This window comes from Carcharhinus amblyrhynchos, chromosome 23, assembly GCF_965287045.1.
Source record: "Carcharhinus amblyrhynchos chromosome 23, sCarAmb.v2.hapA, whole genome shotgun sequence".
Classification (NCBI taxonomy): domain Eukaryota; kingdom Metazoa; phylum Chordata; class Chondrichthyes; order Carcharhiniformes; family Carcharhinidae; genus Carcharhinus; species Carcharhinus amblyrhynchos.
In genome coordinates, this window is record NC_137346.1 from 34,737,290 (window position 1) to 34,759,581 (window position 22,292).

Below are 22,292 nucleotides of genomic sequence, written 5' to 3' on the forward strand. Positions count from 1 at the left end.
TTAGGATAAGATTAAAAGATTACCTCTTTTAATCTTATAAAATACCTCTTTCAAGCAACCTCACTTCAGATTACATCTCATCGTCCAATCATGTAATACTTGAAATTGTGCATTATTTTGAATTAGATTTCTACACTCATTAGATAGAAAGAGGAACTCTAAAGATATCTGAATGCAGCCAGGAGAAGCAGGTCCAAAACTGGGTATATGGTGGAAATGAGAGTATAGTTTGTGAATCTGTGCTCCTAATGTGGAATATCATATGTGAGGAGGTGCGTTTCTGGCCACGGTGCCAACAGGATTTTCCATTCAAAAACAAAGACCTCTACATCTGAATTCCCAATGTACTGTCCTGATGGGAGGGTGACAGGAGAAACTTCACGCTTGAAATGTGAATTTATAAGATTCTCCTTTGTACTTTTGATTAAAATTCATCAGAACCTTCCTTGCTGACATCTCCGCACCAACTGAGACTTATCCAACAATAACTTTGTTTTCTATTTTGAAACATTTCGGGTAACTTCCCTAAATTGAAGGTTTAGATTTCCATCCACATTAACTTCTCTGCTTAAATAAACTCTTCTGCTCAACACTATTTTTTGCTGATTTCTAAGAGTGTGACTGTTCCTGCTAGCTCATCCTCTATTCTTTGTGATTCCTTCATTCAGGTGCAGGTAGTACTAAGTTCAGTTACCAACATGAAAACTGATTGTAATGCCTTCCTACAGAGTTTCAATCTGTTAATGAGGCTGTAGAACACCAGCAATAAGAACATACTGAGATCCAGTACTGCATTTACTCCAATCAGCTTCCTGTGCTCAGGACAGTAGGCTGTGATAGGGTGCTAACTGGCTGTCTCTTTGGATTTTATTGGCTGGAGCTGGAGATGTCACTTCCTGGATTGTATGCAATGGGTTTAGTCCAATAGCAAAGGTGTTCCAGCAGAGGGAGGTCTGTGAGCTGCTTTCCTCCACCATCTGTTGATGCCTTAGTGCAGATTTAATTCGATTAATTAGTTGATGAGTGTGTCAAGGTCATCTTGATCCTGGATGTGGATTGCCTGTTCTGGGTTAGAGAGCAGCTGCTGAAGTGACAGATGGTACTTGTTTTATTTGGCTTTTATATTGCCTGTAAAGTAAATGTGAAATTCTAACAACAGCATATGAGATTCCGATTTGCAAGAGACACTGAGTAAGTTGAATCTTTTGTGCCTACTTAAGATTGTATCCTGTATACCTAAACGTACACTGGACACATTTAAGTTGTTTCTCCTTATGAGTATCCTGCATTTCTCCTTACTTTTGGTTAATTCTCTACTAATACTTCTTGTTGCTGGCGTTCAGACGGAGCAGTTGGAATATCAGAATCATCCTATTCATCCAATTTGATGGGCATTCTCCATGTGTTGCATATATCTAGTACATGGTTTATGTTGATATTTTACATGTCATTTTTAGTTCTGGGAAGATTAAAGTTTAACTGTAAAAAATGGGATTAAATGCAACTAAAGTCGTTTGGAGTCTCTTACGCTCAAAGGTTTGGGGCCATAATAACATAATGGGTTAACAGTTAGAAGAGGTTGGACCATTAAACAGCAGGTGAATTTACTTAGCTGAAGACTTGGGGGTCAATTTTCCCAAAAAGAAACAAAGTGCCCAATAGGTGGGAAAATGGGAGATTTTTCTGCCCATTTTTGGTAGACTGGTGCATGTATACTGCCAGCTGCCTGATACCATCCCTTCCCTCAGTCCCCCACTGCCATCACTGACCCTTACATCATGCTCCCATTGGTCACATTATATCCAATACAAAGTTGTCACTGGTTACGTTCTAATAAACCCCACTTCTGATCTTGTAACATAAGGAAGGTCGTTGAAACAGATGAAGATGGTTGGGCCTAAGAAGCTTAGAACTCCTGGAATGATGTATTTGAACTGAGATGATTCACTTCCAAAAACCACAATCACTTTCCTTTGTGCTAATTATGACTTCAAAGCAGAGGGTTCTTCCCCCCCCGCAACTGATTCACATTGACTCCAATTTTGCTAGGGCTCCTTGATGCCACATTGGTCAAATGCTGCCTTGGTATTAAGGGCAATCAGTCTCGCCTCACCTCTGGAATTCAGCTCTTTTGAACATGTTGTTTAAACCAAGGTCAGGAGCTGAGTGACCATGTTACCCATGCACCTTCCTGGGCCATCAAATCCTGGGGTGGGATTCAAACCCGGAGTTTATGGCTTAGGTTCAGGGATCCGGCTCACTGCATCATAAGACCTCTTCCCTACCTTCTGCAATACTGTCTAATTTATTGTACACGCAAGTTACGCAGACATGTAGTTTTACAATAGGGATTGTCTTCCCTTTGCTGAATATGTTTTAGTTCCCATAATTAGAAGAATAAAGGGTAGGTCAGAAGAATTGTTTTTTCACATGGGGGTAATTAGGATGTGGAATGCTTTACAATAATTGTGAGGCCGGATGGAATGCATCCCAGTGTTCTGAAGGAAATGACAGAGGTGATAGTGGATGCCTTAGTAATTATTTACCAAAATTCTGGGGAAATGCCGGAAGACTGGAAAACGGCTAATGTTACGCTGCTGTTTAAAAAAGGTAGCAGGCAAAAGGCAGGGAATTATAGGCCGGTTAGTTTAACATCTGTAGTTGGAAAAATGCTTGAATCCGTCATCAAAGAAGAAATAGCGAGGCGCCTAGAAAAGAATGGTTTGATCGAGCAGACGCAGCACGGATTCGTTAAGGGGAAGTCGTGTTTGACGAATTTATTGGATTTCTATGAGGATATGACTAGTGCGGTAGACAGAGGGGAACCGGTGGATGTGGTGTTTTTAGATTTTCAAAAGGCGTTTGATAAGGTGCCTCATAAAAGGCTGCTACAGAAGGTGCACGGAGTTGGGGGTAAGGTGTTAGCGTGGATAGAGGATTGGTTGTCTAATAGGAAGCAGAGAGTTGGTATCAATGGATGCTATTCTGATTGGCGGTTGGTGACTGGTGGAGTGCTGCAGGTATCGGTGCTGGGGCCTCAGCTATTTACCATTTATATAGATGATCTGGAGGAGGAGGCTGAGTGTAGGGTGACGAAATTTGCTGATGACACAAAGATAAGTGGAAAAGCAAATTGTGTGGAGAGTGTGGACAGTCTGCAGAGGGATCTAGAAAGGCTGAGCGAGTGGGCGAGGACCTGGCAGATAGAGTATAATGTTAGCAAGTGTGAGGTTATCCACTTTGGCAGAAATAATAGTAGAAGGGATTACTATTTAAAGGGTGAAAAGCTGCAGCATGCTACGGTGCAGAGGGACCTGGGGGTCCTTGTGTACGAGTCGCAAAAACCCAGTCTGCAGGTGCAGCAGGTGATCAAGAAGGCGAATGGAATGCTGGCATTTATAACGAGGGGGACAGAATATAAAAGTAGGGAGATCTTGCTGCAACTGTACAGGGTACTGGTGAGGCCGCAGCTGGAGTACTGTGCGCAGTTTTGGTCGCCGCACTTGTGCAAGGATATATTGGCCTTGGAGGGAGTGCAGAGGAGGTTCACTAGGCTGATACCGGAGATGAGGGGGTTAGCCTATGAAGAGAGACTAAATAGACTGGGTCTATACTCATTAGAGTTTAGAAGGATGAGGGGGGATCTTATAGAGACGTATAAGATAATGAAAGGGATGGTTAGGGTAGAGGTAGAGAGACTTGCGTAGAAAGGACAGCAGGACTAGAGGACACAGCCTCAAGATAAGAGGGGGGCAGTTTAGATCAGAGTTGAGGAGGAACTTTTTCACTGAAAGGGTGGTGAATCTCTGGAATTCTCTGCCTGTTGAAGTGATGGAGACTACCTCGCTAAATATATTTAAGTCACGGGTAGATAGGTTTTTGATAGACAGGGGAATTAAGGGTTATGGGGAGAAAGCGGGAAAGTGGAACTGATCCACTTCAGATCAGCCATGATCTTACTGAATGGCGGGGTGGGCTGGAAGGGCTAGATGGCCTACTCCTGCTCCTATTTCTTATGTTCTTATGAGGCAACAACTTTATTTAGCAGGGAATTGAACAAAGATTTAAAAAGGAAGAAATAAGTGAATTTGGGGAAATGGCAAGGAAGTAAAAGTGTATTGGGCTGGATGGTCTCTGATGTTGTAAATTCTTCTATTCCAATTATCCTTTCTCCAGACTGTAACTAATGTGGTGCTACTAGAATTGGGGATAGTCACTTGACCAGGTATTTAATGCGCTGGATCTGGGCGAATGCAGTGGTAAAGGGGGAAGTGCCGGTAAGGGTGGGTGCGCAGCCCATTAAGCCATTTTAAATGCATGCAAATGCATTTAAATGACTGTTGCGCCCATTTTGGGTGTGATCCTGATTGTGGCCATTTTCAGGCCTTGGTAAAGGGGTAACCAGCGAGGAGGTAGGCGCGGATCACAAGACTTACCTCATGCCCAACTTTACCAAGTTTTCACCTGAAAATAGGCACAACGCAATACTAAAATAGGGCCCTTGGCCTTTAACTTGTGCTTCCTCTCCTGTTCTTTCTGCACACCTTCCACTTATAGCGAACAACCTGGTGTAGAATGAAATAGAAAGTACCTTGTTAGCAGTTTTTGGAACTGTCTTTTGGTTTAGTAAGTTGTGTTTTGCATCTAGAAAGATGGTGTATAACCTTAGTTACTAGAAGCAGTCATTAGTAGCCTGCTGTATTAATTCAGAAATATCTCATTTCATATTCAGCAGATTTAATTTTAACAATATTCTGCTGCAAAATTATAGAGGCAAACTTGACACTCACCCCATTAAGTAGACATTATGTATATAAAATAATTGGCACTTGAACCAATATTTGGCATTGTAGGTGAATAGATATCTATATGTGGCAGCAACAATAACTTGCCACCTTTGTGACAGTTGACAGTCATTCTCATTGTTTACTGAGGCACAATGCTTTAAATTGAAACACCTTTTACTGAGCATCCTTTCAAAGTGATGAGGTTCTTGACATTGGCTTTCATATCTGCCAGTGGGCAGCACGGTGGCACAGTGATTAGTGCTGTTGCCTCACAGCACCAGGGACCCGGATTCAATTCTAGCCTTGGGTTATTGTCTGAATAGTGTTTGCACATTCTCCCTGTGTCTGTATGGGTTTCCTCTAGGTGTTTGTTTCCTCCCACACTCCAAAGTTGCGTGAGTTAGTTGGCTTAGCCATGCTAACTTGCCCCTGAGTATTGGGGGATTAGCAGGGTAAATAGATGGGGTTAAGGAGTTAGGCCTGAGTGGAATTGTTGTTGGTGCAGGCTCAATGGGCCAAATGGCCTCCTCCTGCACTGTAGGGATTCTATGATGTGCTGTGTTAAAGTGGGTTTGAATGTAGCAGCAATTCTCCATTTCCCCTCACTCACCACATATTCCGTGTCTCAGAATTGGTGAAATAGATATTTCAACTGGCCAACTCACTCCAACAGTGCATCAACTAATGTATATCACACTGGATTAATATACTGAGTATTGTTTACATGACTAAGAGGTTTACTGATGAGCCAGCTCCATTAGTTAGGTTTCGCCCATTGGCTCCTACATTGTATGTATCTGATCCCAAGAATATCCTGGGCACATAGCATTTAGACACTAAAGAGAGAATGTACCACTTACTGCAGTTTTAAACTTTTTACTAGTGCAGTAATGAGTCTCAGTCTAATTAAGTAAAGTTATTTTCTCTCCTGAATAATGATGTGTTCAGTGAATGGTACAGGACCTTTGTTTTTGACTTCTGTCAGGCAGCCCTCGCCTGGGCTGTGCGAGGCGGCACGGAGCCCCTCGCCTGGGCTGTGCGAGGCGGCACGGAGCCCCTCGCCTGGGCTGTGCGAGGCGGCACGGAGCCCCTCGCCTGACTGGAGAAAGGCAGTAGAGCAGCTAGTATTAGTTCACAGAGAATGTAAGCAGGATCCTGACCTGTTTGACACAGAGCAGGATGTTCTCACCTGTCCTGTGCGATGTATTAGAGATTCCCACTGGTCCAGGGAAAGTGTGTGCCAGTACCTTTCTTGCGTGATTTAAAAGTGAGGAGGGAGCCTCTCCCTGCTTGTAATGCATCTGTCATTCAGTCCGACTTCAGTAGTGTTTTCAGCAGGTGAAGTGCAACTCCAGAATGCTTACGTTCCCTAACCGTCCCTCTACATATCACTGACTATTTATATCGCTCCCCCTTGGCACACCAGGCACTGTCACATGGTCTAGGAGTTCTCCAATCACAGCTGTGTCAGCTGGTTTTTATGGTCTATTTCCTGTGTGTGTGTTTGGAGAGGGTTAGCACTGCAGTTTGTGTTCAGCACCTCAGCAAAGGAGAGTTCCCATTTAACCCCAGCAACATCATCATCATATAAATCAGAGTCTGGAGGTCCAGCGGCAATAGAGAGCAGCGACAGCCCCAGAGGATACAGACATGGTAAGTCAGGCCTTTCATATTACGCAGGAGCGGGCTGCATGTTCAGCAGCTGTACTTTGTCCAACTTTAATAGGATTCTGTCAGGTTCATGTTGCTACTGAAACCTTATTAAACCAGCATGTTTCAGAATGTAAACACAGCAGTCACCTCTATTCCATTAGTCAGTGAATAAATGTAAGAGCATTGGAGTGATGAGTGTAGGTGAGTTAATCTCTCTCTCTTTCGTTAGCGTGATGGCTGTTTGTGAAAACTCTCTTGTAAGGAAGCATTGATTATTGCTGATTCAGTGTCTCTTTGACGGCTGTGGTCAGCAGGATTTGGGTGTGGAAAGTAAACAGCTCATAGGCATTGACTGGGTTTGTCATCACAAAGCATCAAAATATCATTCATTCTGCTCTGCCTGTATACCTTGCACATGGCCTTAATGCTGTTTGACTGGATTAAACTTCTTAAACCATAGTGACCAGGAGAATCATTCAAATCCTGAGCTCCTAAAACATCGGATAAAATATGAAAGATTTCTATTGGAATTTGTCAGTTTCCAGTTATTAAAAAGAGGGCTTTAAACAGCTGACAGACTGTATTTTCAGCTGAGGTCTAACACTCCAGTAAAAGATTGCAATAGCCTTAAAACTTCAACACATCCCATTAAGATGAATGCCTGGGACTGAAACACTTTTAGTATCAAGTACTCCCCAGGCTAGGTATAGCAATACCACTTATCCAAAAACGTAACTCAAATCTCAGGTCAAGTCCTACTATATACCAGTATGATGTGCTTTCATGTCAGCCAACCTGTTGGTTCTTTGAAATTGCCGATGTAGTGCCAAATTAGAGATGGTTTTGTACTGTGGATCTATACCCACACAGATCTCAATTGTAACTGTTCAAAATCATTGTATTTGGGACTCCTAACAGTCCTCTTACTTTCTAGTCCTCCTCCTCCTCTCCTTTGATGCCGTTGATTTACGCTGGGGTAAAACTTTTATATCAATCAAGTTGTGATTCTCCATGTGTGAATGATAACTATTCAACTGTGAGAGCATCACTACAAAACTCCCAAACTTACAAGAATACGACAGAATATTCAACATAAGATGGTTGTTTATAAATGTTATTCATTGCAGTGTAATTAATAATGATGCATTACAAATGCTGTAACCTGAGCCCACCTCATGCTCCACACTTACTGAACGATATTGCATTGTTCTGAGGAAACATTAGTAGCAAGGGAGCCTACACCATGGGGACAGTTCCTGAGATTTCCTATGGCCCTGCTGCAGCTTAAACATAACACTGGTTTGTCCATCACTTATATACAGCAACATTGACTGAAGGAAGCACATAACTGATTCCTTCTGAGAAAATACCACCCACAGGAAGTGTTTATTGGATAATCAAAGGCAAGCCTTCCAGTTCTTTGTTTACATCTGTAGAAACATCAAGGAAAATATATCACTTTCTCTAAATTTTCTTTCTTTAGTAATACTACCAGAAAAGAGCATCTTTTGCAAGATTAGCCTTTGTGTATATGGTATAAGATCAAAGTATTATGTGTATTACTTGCACTTAAAGATTTAGGGGGTGATCTTTGAATCTTTTTGGTAAGTGCCAAATGAGTGAAAATGGGAGTGAATTGCAGCTAGTTATTTAGCAAAGGAAAAAGTCTAATTTTATCACACTTAGGAAAAAAAGGCAAAGTGTGATTCTCACCAGTAGGGGGGAGTAAATGGAGTCTATTTGCTTTGGGAATTTGACTGATGACAGCTAGAATGCACTATTGTGCGTGCACCTGATCTCCCACTGCACTTGCAATAGTACATAGTGCATTGGGAGATTGCTGCCCCCAATTGTGCCTTGTCTCTAGCCAATCATCGCTCTCCTGTTCACCCCCTGCCCAGTTGATCACTGCCCCAGTGATTGCAGAATGCGCAGGTTTGGCCCTTGGCATTGCCCAGTGCTTGGTAGGTAGTGCCAACATAATAGGGAGTCACTGCCAGGGTCTCAGGCTGGTACTGCCCAAGGGGCACTGCCCCTGACCTCTCTGGGAGGGGAGGTGGTTTTAATGCCTCCCGTTCCACTGGCAAGGCCATCACATGTCGATGGTGGCTGGAAGTGAACCTCGTCGGTGAGGACCTCCACCAGCAAGGCCATTAAGGCAAATGAGCCTGGGCGATAGTGTTCCAGGCTCAGTAATCATGTTAAAATAGCTTATGGATATTATAATCAGTCTCGTGCCCTTTCCGGGTGCGAGGCTGGTTACGCCAGAAATTCAGTGCCGATATCATTGTGAGAGGCGAGAAGCCTTGTACAAAATCGATTTTTTTTTTTTGTCTCTCATAATCTTACCAGTTTGGCATGCTAATTTGACTGGTGTAAGGAGCAGGTAAGATCATCCCCCGTTAGCTTCATCTATATGTTTCTACATATCCATAGCTCAGCCTTCAACAGCATTATTCCTATGAATCTCATCTCCAAATTCTGTGGCCTGGGCCTTGGCACCTCCCTCTCCAACTGGATTCTGAACTTCCTAACTCACAGACCACTATCAGTAAGGATAGGTAACAACACCACCTCCACGATCACCCTCAATAGGTGCCCTACAGGGCTGTTCTCAACCCCCAAGTATACTCCTTATACACCTATGACCGTGTGGCCTCCAGTTCCTTTCCAATTCAATTTTCAAGTTTGCTGACAACACCACTGTTTGAGATCTGACCCACTACAATGAGTACAGGAATGAGATACAGAATCAGGTGAGCTGGTACAGCGACAATAATCTCTCCCTCAATGTCAATAAAACAAAGAAGACTGTCATCAACTTCAGGAAGTGTAAAGGAGAACACGTCCCTGTCTACATCAATGGGGATGAAGTAGAAAGGGTCAAGAGCTTCAAGTTTTTAGGTGTATAGATCATCATCAACCTGTCCTGATTCCCCACATACCAACACTATAGTTAAGGAAGCCCATCAATGCCTCTATTTTCTCAGAAGACTAAGGAAATTTGGCATGTCAGCTATGACTTTCACCAACTTTTACAGATGCACCATAGAAAGCATTCTTTCTGGTTGTATCCCAGCTTGGTATGGCTTCTGCTCTGCCCAAGACCGCAAGAAACTACAAAAGATCATGAATGTAGCCCAATCTATCACATAACCAGCCTCCCATCCATTGACTCTGTCTACACTTCCTGCTCCCTCAGCAAAGCAGCCAGTTTAATTAACGACACTTCTCGCCCGGACCCTGGTCATTCTCTCTTCCACCTTCTGTCAGGAAACGAATACACAAGTCTGAGATCATGTACCAACGGATTCAAGAATGGCTTCTTCCCTGCTGCTGTCAGACTTTTGAATGGACTTATCTCGTGGATCTTTCTCTACATCCTAGCTATGACTATAATACTACATTCTGCACTCTTGTTTCTTTCTCTATGAATGGTATGCTTTGTCTCTTTAGCCTGCAAGAAAAAATTCTTTTCACTGCATGTTAGTACATTTGACAATAATAAATCAAACCAAAAAAATGTTTGTAGCTTGTGACCCATATCTTTCTTTAAGAAATTCACCAAAGTGGTAGCTAACTAGTAATACAAATGCATATGTAAATATATTATATGTATATGTGAATATTGTATAAGAACATAAATAGAAGCAGGGTCAGCCATTTGGCCTTCAAACATGCTCCGCCATTTGGTATACAATCATATAGTGCAGGAGAGGCCCTTTTGGCCCATTGAGTCTACACTGATATGTGAGAAACGCCTGAACTCCCACCCACCTGATCCCATTTACCAGCACTTGGCCCGTAAACTTGAATGTTATTGACATGCCAAGTGCTCATCTAGGTACATTTTAAAGGATATGAGGCAACCCGCCTCTACAACTCTCTGAGGCAGTGCATTCCAGACCCTCGCCACCTTCTGAGTAAAAGACTTTCCTCATATCCCTCCTAAACATTCTCCCCCTCACCTTGAACTTGTATCCCCTTGTGACTGATCTTTCAACTAAAGGGAACAGCTACTCCTTATTCACTCCATCTACGTGCCTCATAATCTTATGCACATCGATCAGGTTGCCTCTCAGTCTTCTCTGCTTCAATGAAAACAACCCGAACCTATCCAAACTTTCTTCATAACTTAAATGTTCCATCCCAGACAACACCCTGGTGAATCTTCTCAGCACATCCTCTAGTGCAAATGCATCCTTCCCATAATGAGGTGACCAGAACTGCACACAGTACTCTAGCTGTGGCCTGACCAAAGCTCTATACAATTCTGACATGTCTTCCCTGCTTTTGCAATCTATGCCCCAATTGATAAAGGCAAGTGTGTCATATGCCTTTTTCACCACCTGACTAACATGCTTTTCTGTCTTCAGAGATCGATGGACAAACATGCCAAGATCCCTTGTCCCACTGAATTTCCTAGTGTCATGCTGTTCATTGAATATTTCCTTGTCAAATTACTCCTTCCAAGGGGCGGCACGGTGGCAGTGGTTAGCACTGCTGCCTTATAGCTCCAGGGACCTGGGTTCAATTTCCTGCTTGAGTCACTTTCCGTGTGGAGTTTGCACGTTCTCCCCGTGTCTGCATGCGTTTCGTCTGAGTATCCAAAAATGTGCGGATTAGGTGGATTGGCCATGCTAAATTGCTCCTGAGTGTCCCAGGATGCCTAGATTAGAGGGATTGGTGGAGTATGTACATGGGTTACGGGGATAGGGGCTGGGAGGGATTGTTGGTGCAAACCCAATGGGCCAAATGGCCACCTTCTACACTGTAGGGTTCTACAAAAGTGCATTACCTCACACTTTTCAGGGTTAAGTTCCATCCGCCACTTACCTGCCCATTTGATCATCCTATCTATACCTTCTTCTAGCCCAAGACACTCAACTTCACTGTTAACCACAAATGTATTAATCCAACTCCCCACATAATCATCGATGTCACTTAAATAAATGACAAATAATAGGGAATCCAGCACAGATCCTTGTGGTATGCCACTAGACACGCTTCCATTCACTAAAGCAGCCTTTTGTCATCATCTGTCTCCTACAACTGTACCAATTTTGAATCTAGTTTATCAAATTACTCTGTATTCCATGTGCCTTTGCCTTATTTATAAGTCTCCCATGTGGGACCTTGTTAAAGATTTTGCTGAAATCCATATAAAATACATCACTTTACTGATTGAGAGTAGACTGATGGGGTGGTAATTGGCCAGGTTGGATTTGTCCTGCTTTTTGTGAACAGGACATGCCTGAACAATTTTCCGCATTTCCGGATAGATGTCAGTATTGTAGCTGTAATGGAACAGCTAGGGATGTGACAGGTTCTGGAGTATAAGTTTTCAGTACTATCGTCAGAATACTGTCAGTATCCAGTGCCTGCAACATTCCTTGCTTTCATGTGTAGTGAACTGAATTGGCTGAAGACTGATATCAGTGATGCTGAGAATCTCAGATCATCCAGTCAGCATTTCTGACTGAAGATTGTTGTGAATGCTTCAGCCTTATCTTTTGCACAGATGTGCTGGGCTCCCCCATCGTTATGGACAGGTTATTTGTGGAAGTGACTCCTCCAATGAGTTGTTTAATTGTCCACCACCATTTATAGCAGCATGTAACAGAACTTAGATCTGATCCATTGTTTGTGGAATTGCTTAGCTATGTACATCACTTGTGTTTTGGCACTAAGGTAGTCCTGTGTTATAACTCAACAGGTTGGCACCTCATTTATAGGTACGCCTGGTGCTGCACCTGGCATGTCCTCCTGCACCCTTCACTGAACCCGAGTTGATCACCTGGCTCGGTGATAGTATTTGAGTATTGATATGCTGGCTATGAGATTACAGATTGTGGTTGAGTACAATTCTGCTGATGGCCCATAGTACTTCATAGATGCCCAGTTTTGAGTTGCTAGATCTGTTCAAAGTTTATCTCATTTAACACGGTGGTGGTGCCACACAATACAATGGAGAGTATTCTAAATCTGAAAAACAGTTCTCTGGCTCCACAAGCACTGTGCACTGGTCATGCCTACTGATATTCTCATGGACAGATGCATCTGCTGCAAGCAGGTTGGTGAGGACAAGTATGTTGCTTTCTCTTGTTGGTCCCTTCATCACTTGTCGCAGTTCCAGCAGCTATGTCTGTTAGGATCCCAGCAGCTTGATCTGTGGTGGTGCTATTGAGCCACTCTTGGTGATGGATATTGAAATCCCCCACCCAGAGTACATTCTGTCACTTTGCCACTCAGTGCTTCCTCCAACTGGTGTTCAACTTGGAAGAGTACTGATGCATCAGCTGACAGGAACAGTAGGTGATGATCAGCAGGTGGTTTCCTTAGCTATGTTTGAACTGGTGCCATGAGGCTTCATGGGTTCCAGAGTCAATATTGATGTCTCTCAGGGCAACTACCTCCTGACACCCCTCTGCTCCCACTTCTGTTGGGCCTGTCCTGCCAGTGGGACAGGACACACCAAGACATGGTGATGGTGGTGTTTGGGACATAATTTGTAAGGTATAATTCTGTGAGTATGACTGTGTCAGGCTGTTGCTTGACTAGTCTGTGCGACAGCTCCCTCAATTTTGGCACAACCCCAAGATATCAGTCAGAGGGATTGACAGGCCTGGGTTTGCATGGTTTCATCTCTGGTATCTAGGTTGATGCCAGGTGATCTGTCCTGTTTCATTCCTTTTTGTAGACTTTGTAGCTGTTTTTAAAAAAATGTTTTACTCCATCCTTGGTGTTACAAAGTCAATGCTCAGAGTGGACCAGGCAGACCCAAATCCATTCCTTGCTTGCTCAAAAACCAAAATCAAATTTCAATTGAATCCAATTCATGGTCTTCACAAGAGAGACATACAAGATCCAAGCAGACAAGGTAAAGAATTGCATTCCATCTTGGGCTTAATCTGACACTTGCTTTTAGCCAAAAGGCTGAGAAGCAGACTTAGTAGCAGTTGGGTGTTGAATCTGGAGTCACGTAGGTAAAGATAGCAGACTTCCTTCCCTAAAGGAAATTAATGAATCAAATAGGTTTTTATACCAATCAACAATGGCTTCATGGACATCATTAGATGTTGAATTCCAGACTGTTTTTTTCAGTTGAATTCAAATTCCTCCATCTGCTGTGCTGGCTCCCCAAAGCATTACCCTTGGTTCCTGGATTCGCCACCCAGCAATAATTCCCCCTATGCCACCACCTCTCCTGGAAAAAGAAAATCTCACTGTGAAAGACAGTTCTAAGATTGCAAGTTACTAGGGTCAGAAAAGAAAATAAGTGGTGTCCGTCATGGTAGTAATGGTGATAGTGGTGTCTGGGCCACTGTCTGTAAAGTATGATTCAGTGAGTGTGACTATGTCAGGCTATTGCTAGATTGGTCTGTGGGACAACTCTCCCAATTTTGGGACCCCCAAGTCGATTCTGAGAATATTAAACGTCCCATATAAAGGACAGCATGAAGTACATTTGGGATGTGTGTTTCTTTGGTTGGGCTAAGAATATGAAGAGTTGTATTTCATTCTCTGGTTTAAAATATAGGTAAGTCTGTAAGTAAAGATAGTGGGGTGAATTGTACTGCCTCCTGCTGGCACATATGAAGGTGATGGAGGCACATAAAATGAAGCAGATGGCGAGTCCATGACTTTCCTGCCCACATTCTTTTTCTCTCTCCCTCTCTCTCCGTTTTTAAGTTGTGGAGTTATGTTTGCTGCCATCCATTCCATGGGAATGGTTCTGAAATCTGGAAGATCAAAACCAATGCATCCATTACCTCTGCAGCTACCTTGATGAAAACCTTAGGTGAAAACCACCACAGATTTGATAGCTTCAAATTCCATGAATTCACCCAGTAGTAGTTCTTAACTAATAACAATATTCCTATTTTCACCATCTTCAATTCACCATCATTTCTGGAATTTATTCTGTATTTTCAAATTAAAATATTTATTTAACGTATCTGCCAGTTCCTTCTTCCCCATTATAATATATTTGTCTATATAGAGCATATAAACTTCAATCCAATTTGTCCATGCCGCCCTATAATTTTTGCATATGTTGTATACATGTGTCTATTTTATATTTATGTCCGTTATAACATGCATATGTTATATTTGTTACATACTGGGCCAGGTTTTGTTGAAACAATTAGCGCATCTGAATAAAGCATACTGATGCACCAATCAACCAGTAACTTGTACAGAGGAAGAGATACCCACTAAATTGTGAATTGTCACAAATTGCCAGCTGATTTGAAGCTCCACCATCAGCTTTGCAAAAAAAAATCTTGTGTTTAATTGCCTGCTGATTTCCATAAAGTTGCTGTAATTGCATATAAATTGGATATTAATCTCATTACTGGGAGTTAGGTCCAATGATTCTCAGCATAAGCATTGGTTTAGCAACATGATAATTGTTTCTGATGACCAATCAACCTCTTTCGCAGAGAGTAAGCAGTTTGATAGTACAGAACATGAGTATTGCTGAAAAGAGACACACTGTTGAAATTTCTCTCTTGCACTCATTAGGACATATGTGTGAATGCCAAATTTCAAAGCAAGCAATGATTTACATTGCAATGGCGTTGGTTGATTGGCAAGTAGACTCTGGTCAAGGCATGTTCCTGGAAGCATTGACCTCTTGCTTTTGTTTAAGTCAAAAAGGTTGGCTGGACATGTTCCTTTAGTCCTTGTGTATGAGTATATGTACCTTCTAGCAAGTGTACATTATTTTATATGTGAGGCTTTTTAATTCATGGGATATGAGTATTAAAATAAAGGCCAGCATTTATTGCCATCTGTATTGCGTTTGGGAAGGTGGTGGGCTGCATTTTTGAGTACAACTAAGTGGCTTGCTTAGCTATTAACCATATTGCGGTGGGTCTGGAGTCACATATAGCTCATACCTGGGATAAATTTGGTAGATTTCCTTCCCCAAAGAACGTTAATGAACCACATAGGATTTCTAATAATCCAGTAAAATTGTGGTCACCATTACTGACATTAGCTTTTTATTCCAGATTTATTTAATTCACTGAATTTAAATTCCCCAGATGCATTGGAGTTTGAACTTGTCTCTGAATCATTAGTCCAGACCTTTTGGATTACTAGTCCCATAACAGAAACCACTATTGTATCATATCCACTACTTATGTATTGTATGCATTTATGTATTATACTTAACTGTTATATATGAGCATGTACATTGTGCATATATATAAATGCACATGTTCCAATATTAAATGTATATAGTCGTTCGGCAGTACAAAGCAAGAGACATGTTGTTGAAGTTTTTGTCTTATACTCATCAGAACAAATGTCAGGGGAAACAACTTTATACTGCATGAGAAAGGAGTGCTGATTGGCAAGTGGACTCATAGAAACATAGAAAATAGGAGCAGGAGTAGGCCATTTGGTCCTTTGAGCCTGCTCAGCCATTCATTATGATCATAGCTGATCATCCAACTCAGTAACCTATTCTCACTTTTTCCCCAAATCATTTGATCTCTTTAGCCCCACGAGTTATATCTAACTCCTTCTTAAATACATATAATGTTTTGACCTCGTCTACTTTCTGTGGTAGAGTATTCCAAAGGCTCACCGCTCTCTAGGTGAAGAAATTTCTGCTCATCTCAATCCTAAATTGTTTACCCTGTATCCTTAGATTATGACCCCTGGATCTGGATTCCCCCACCATCGGGAACATCATTCCTGCATCTACTCTGTCTAGTCCTGTTAGAATTTAATAGGATCCTATGTGATCCCCCTCATTCGTCTAAACTTCAGTGAATATAATTCTAATCATCTTCACTTACTGCACTAGCATTTTTACGTTCAATGATTGGTGTAGAAGGACACCCAATCTCATTGCATGTTGCCTTCTCTTAATTTGTAGCCATTCAGATAATTTGCCTTCCTGTTTTTGTTAACAAAATGGATAACCTCACATTATTTCACATTATACAACATCTGCCATGCATTTGCCCACTTCCTCAGTTTGTCCAAATCACACTGAAGGATTTCTGTACCCTCCTCGTAGTTCGCCCTCCCACGCAGCTTTGTATCATCTGCAAATGTGGAGATATTACATTTAGTTCCCTCATCTAAATCCTTAATATACATAGCGAATAGTTGACATCCAAAGACTGATCCCTGCAGGACCCCACTAGTCACTGCCTGCCATTGGGAAAATTACCCATTTATTCCTACTCTTTACCAGTTTTCTATCCATCTCAATATACCAATCCCAATCACATACGCTTTAACTTTACACACCAATTTCTTATGTGGGACCTTGTCAAAAGCAGAGAAACTAGAAGCAGGAGTATGTCATTTGGCTTTTTGAACCTGTTCCACCATTCATTTTGATCATCACTGATCATCAAATTCAATATCCTGGCTCCCCATATCCCTTGATCCCTTTAGCCACAGGAGCTATATCTAATTTCTTCTTGAAATCAGACAATTCACCAACCTCTGGGTGAAGAAATTTTTCCTAACCTTAGTTTTGAAAGATTTACCCCTTATCCTCAAAGTATGACGCATGGTTCTGGATTCCCCTACCAGAACATTCTTTCTGAATCAGCCCTGTCTCATCCTATTAGAATGTTATAAGTTTCTAAGATCCCCTCTCACTCTTCTAAACTCTAGTGAATACGATTCAAATCAATTCAGTCTCTTCTGTCCCAGGAATCAGCCTGGTAAACCTTCACTGTACTCCCTCTACAGCAAGGACATCCTTTCTCAGATAAGGACACCAAAACTGCAACAATACTCCAGGTGTGGCCTCATCAATGCCCTATACAATTGCAGCAAAACATCCCTATCCCTAAACTCAAATCCTCTCATTATGAAGGCCAATGTGCCATTTGCCTTCTTTACTCCTCCAATCCCTGCACACTTATTTTCAGCGACTGATGCACGAGGACCAAAGGTCTCATTGAGTATCCATCTCTCTCAATTTACATCCATTCAAATAATAATCTGTCTTCCTATTGTTGTTACCGAAGTGCATAACCTCATATTTGTCCAGTTATACTACATCCACCATGCAAATGCCCACACACACAGCCTGTCTAAATCATGCTGAAATATCTCTGCATCCTCCTCACAGCTCACCTTCCCATCCAACTTTGTATCATCTGCAAATTTGGAGATATTACATTCAGTTCCCTCTTCCAAATCACTAATGTATAATGCGAACAGCTGGGGACTTAGCACAGATCCCTGCGGAACGCCACGAGTCACTGACCTCCAATCAGAGAAAGACTATTAATGCCAACTCTTTGTTTCCTATTTGCTAACCAGATTTCTATCCATCACAAGCAATTACCTGTAATCCGTGTGCATTAACTTTACATAGTAGCCTGTTATGTGAGACCTTTTCTAAAGCCTTCTGAAAGTTCAAATAAACCACATCCACTGGTACTAGTTGGCAAGTGGACTCCTAGAAACTGGTTCAAATGGCCCACATCCACCACCCCGATTCTGGAGGCAGTGAAGCTTGGAGAATGGCATTGTCCGTTGTCCTTGGGTGGGATCATATGAACTTCCGGCGGATGTGCCAGTAAAATTCCACTCAATGTTGCGATTTTTGCAAGCATGGGCTGGTTGAATATAATCTATACTTTGCCTGTTGTGAACAGTTGTTGTGACATGCTGTTTGATACAATGTTTTGGACTTACAGCCTACATACGTAGCATCAGACTGGCACTGAAATTCATATAACACATTACTCATTTGTGTAATAGACGGATGTCTTTTTGATTTGACAGCAACATCCTATTAATGGTGAATCCCACACGTGTGCTACTGCATGGTAACAGCGTGTAACAGCTAGCTTCACCTGTTGCTTAAATTTTTGCGATACCTTATACTTCCAAGGTAACCTGTGGTAGGCTGGGCATTTTTCAGAACTGAAGGTGACAGCTTTAGACTCGTTCATGGGTTTGCACAATGTACAGAGCAAATGATTTGACACAGTTAGGTGTTATCCCATACGATGTCTTTGATGCACCCTATTACAAGCTTGCATGGTTAGCAAATGGCTTGGGTCTTATTTATAAGGTTGTGGTAAATCCAATCTTACAGCGCGTGGAACTGTGTGTATTGACCAGTGAAGGAAAGCTTGTGCTGAGCCATGGTAGAGAACCAGATGGCAGGTTTCCCAACTAGCACATCCCCTTTAAGAAGAGCAGGCTGCCTTTAAGAGGTTTAGGCTGTCTGTACCTCGTACCTGCCACACATGTTGCTGGCTCTCCATGTTGAGGGGGTTATCTGTAAGAAGCTCAGTTCATGCTGGACAGACTGAGGAGCAGCAACACAAAATTGCTCAGTGCGACCAGTGCAGGGTAACTGTGCATCATGACCATCAAATCTGCAAATGGGCCTAATAGAGATCTTAGACCTTAATGGTTCTCTCTCCAAAGCACTCTTCTCACAGTTGTTTGACAACAGCAGGGTAAATACTGTGACTGTTGTTACATTTGTGCCTCTCGGAGAATTAGTGCACAGTAGCCTAAGCTCTGCAACAATTGAGGCTCAGACAGCATTTCCAAGCTAGAGGATTAAAGCAAAATCCCAGACCGAAGGCTAGAATGACACTGGAAAATAAAGTGCAGGCAGTTCCAGCAAGTGATTCATATTTTGACTATTGAGTGGCTACTTTTCATTAAAAGTTTATTTTGTATTTTTGAATTTATTTTTAGGTTCTCATGTTCATGTACAACTATCATAAGAAATAGGAACAGGAATCGTCATTTGAATCTTTTCCACTATTCAATACAATCATGGCTGATCCCCCACTTCACATCTATCTTCCTGCACTGTCTCTGTACTCTGGGGCAGAGAATTTCAAATCTCCACAAAACTTTTAACTAAGGCAGGAAAATGACGATATAGTTTGAAGGAAGTATTTGAGTGAATTGTTTGTGAATTGAGTGGTTGTTCATTCCTCTCGCACAGTCCTGTCTGCGTGTGTTGTGCTGATGGTCTAATGCAGGAAGTGAGCAATCGTCTTCCTCCAGCCGCTGATGAGAAACTGCAGCCGGGTCGCGATGATGTCTCTGGGACCCACTGTACCTCGGTTAAAAAGGAGCCACCAGCTTTCGACACATGTCCTTCCTGCTTGCTCAGTCCAGTGGGTTAAAGTGGTAGTGGTCAACTCCTGATAGGGGAGAGTGGCTGGGCTGATTTTAAGTGCTGGATTAACAGCTAAGATTAACTTCAGCCCTCTTGCTGCAGTCCATCAAAGAAAAATGTGTTTAAACACAGAAACAATCTGAATATGTGCTGTGTTGGAAGCAATTGGTGGCTTATGTCAACTTTCACCATCTGTGCAATTTGGGATTTGTCCATTTTTCTGTTAAGCCTGGTGAGGAATTTAAAAGCCAGCTCCTATCCCCATAGAGGCTTTACAGTCAAACAGGTCAATATTCTACTGCCTGACCCAGAAATACAAAGTGTAATACTGCACAAAAGAACAGCTTTTCACCACTGTGCATCCATTGCAACTATTCCATTTAGATTTTTTAATTTATTCGAGAACCCGTACCCAAATTTAATCTGGGTATTCTGTTCCTGCACTGTAATCCACAGTCTCACTAATCCTGATTTGATTATTCTTCTTTTTCTTCCCCTCCAAAAGAAAAACAGGGGCATCTAAGTAATTAGCACTGCTGCCTCACAGCACCAGGGACCCAGGTTCAATGACAGCTTTAGGTCACTGTCTGTGTGGAGTTTGTATGTTTTCCCCGTGTCTGCATGGGTTTCCTCTGGGTGCTCCAGTTTCCTTCCACAGTCAAAAAATGTACAGGTTAGGTGGATTCGCCAAGTTAAATTGCTCCTTAGTGTGCAAGGATGTATAGGTCGGGGAATTAAAGGGGTAAAAACATGAGGTTGTGGGGATAGGGTGAGGGTAAGATACTCTCCCTATCTGTTTCTTTACAGGACAAACAACAGGCATCAGCAGCACAGCCAGCTGGAGTCCTGACCCCACCCCTCCCCACCAGCCCCCAGAGTCCATCTCCGTCAAAGCAAACAGTGATCATGAGACCAAGGGCTGTCGAGATGCTGCCAGGTGGTCTCCCCTCTGCAGCGCCAAGTTGTGGAGAGCACTGCAGGACACCCTCTGGGGACTGTATTGCAGGGCACCCCCTGACCAGACCAGGCACTGGAATTGCATCTTCAGGCCAATCACCTGCTTGGCCAGCATGTGTGGTGTAGCGTGAGCCTCTTTGTTACGAGTCTCCGCTAGTGTTTGTGGCCACTGCACAGGCATCATGAGTAACCTCTTGAATGGATACCCTTGTCCAGTTGTTGCTCTCCCTCAAAGACTGCTGGGATCTGATGAAGTTGTCATGAACGCTCCCTGGGAAATGGGCTCACACCTGCATGAAGCACATCATGTAACTGCAGACAAGCTGCCCATTAAGGGAGCTGTATCCCATATGGTTCATGAATGGCGCTGTATGGTGCCATGGAGCGCGCAGGGCTGCGTGTGCAGTCAATCAAGCCTTGCAGTTGGGGCAAGCCTGTTTAGGTCGTAAAACCCATGACTCTAGCATCTTGGCCCACCTGGTGTCAGTCAGTCCCAGTTAATAAATGTGTGAGCCATCACATAAAGGGCAACTGTGACCTCCCGGGTGCCTTTTATGTGTGGCCAAGTGGGAGATGCTACACAGGTTGCCTGTGCTGTCCTGGAATGAGTCCTGGAAATTCAGAGTGGCTGTGAGTTTAAGGGCTACAGGCAGTGGACATCCGCCACTCCATGTGGTGCCAGCTCTTGCAGGGTCTGTCAGAGGTAGTCTACCGTCTTCTGAGACAGATGCAACTTCTATGGTGCTGAATCTCAGAGATTTGAAGGTACAATAATCAACAATGAATACCCTTGGCCAGTATTTACTCGTCGGCAGTGCTGCTCCCAGAACAACAACAGGCCCAGCCCCTCTCCCACAGGACACTGATCCTGGCCAGGTGCTACAACAGGTCGGTGTTTTTGTCGCTGCTCTATGGCAATAAGTAGGATAGCCAGCTGGTCAGGCTACAGGATCCTCCAGACCATGCACTGTAAAGAACAGAGCTGCAAGGGTTTGTGAGAGTCCTGACCCTCATCACTCAATTCACCCAATCGCAGCACACTCAGTAAATTCCTGAGTGCTATCCCTCACACCCTCCACTCTGACATTTTAGCCGCATCTCCACATCAGTCCCTGTTGTAAATGGCACGGTGTGAAGTTATGGCCGGCCTGCTCAATATCCAGTGCGGGTTCCTGGAGAGAATGCTCCCTACTAACGTGCTAATGTATTGAAGTGAGCTTCTTGTGATCCCACAGCATATTTCACGCCATTCCACTGGCGAGGGGAGTTGGAAGATTGGAACTTGGAAACTCACTGACATGAATCGCGCTCTCCAGATTTTGAGTGCGTGCCGCCACTCACGCAGACGGTGAACGTGGGCTCCAAATCACCCCCTGTATCCACTGTAGATCCTGTGATTACCCTAACCTCACATTCATTTTTCAGCCCAACATACCTGACAGCAATTAACAGAAATCCTGATTTCATTTCTCCCAAAGTTGCATCAAAGGCAAGTTTGTTAATAATTCAGGTTTCAGGTGTCGCTTTATTGTTATCTGGTGCATGGAGCTATTTGAGCTAGTGTGTGAACACACATTCCTCCTCTATCTATAATATAACACTAGCATTCCTGCAGTGCACTGTCTGACAGTGTAGTTATTGAACTAAGTATTTAATCCCTGTGGAGCACATTTGGAGAGGACAGGGAACAATCCCACTTACAATGTATTCCGTCACACAGCTGCATTCTGCTGGAATTACAGACTACTTGTGCTCAG

The 22,292-nt window shown here is 43.0% G+C and overlaps 1 protein-coding gene across 6 annotated transcripts in view; it reads left to right on the forward strand.

The window, feature by feature from the left end:
• The first annotated feature begins 1,033 nt into the window (after window positions 1-1,033).
• The window catches only part of LOC145357510 (septin-5-like), a 113,190-nt gene continuing 91,931 nt past the window's right edge, over window positions 1,034-22,292 (forward strand). For 5 of the 6 annotated variants that reach the window (XM_080210923.1, XM_080210922.1, XM_080210926.1 and 2 more), the window contains exon 1: window positions 1,034-1,191. Coding sequence is in view for 1 of the 6 variants with exons in the window: in XM_080210925.1 (XP_080067051.1) it covers window positions 6,438-6,440 (3 nt within the window). In the remaining 5 variants the exon portion in view is untranslated. Of the gene's footprint in view, window positions 1,192-6,242; window positions 6,441-22,292 lie in introns of those variants that run through there. The other variant, XM_080210925.1, reaches the window with a different exon arrangement.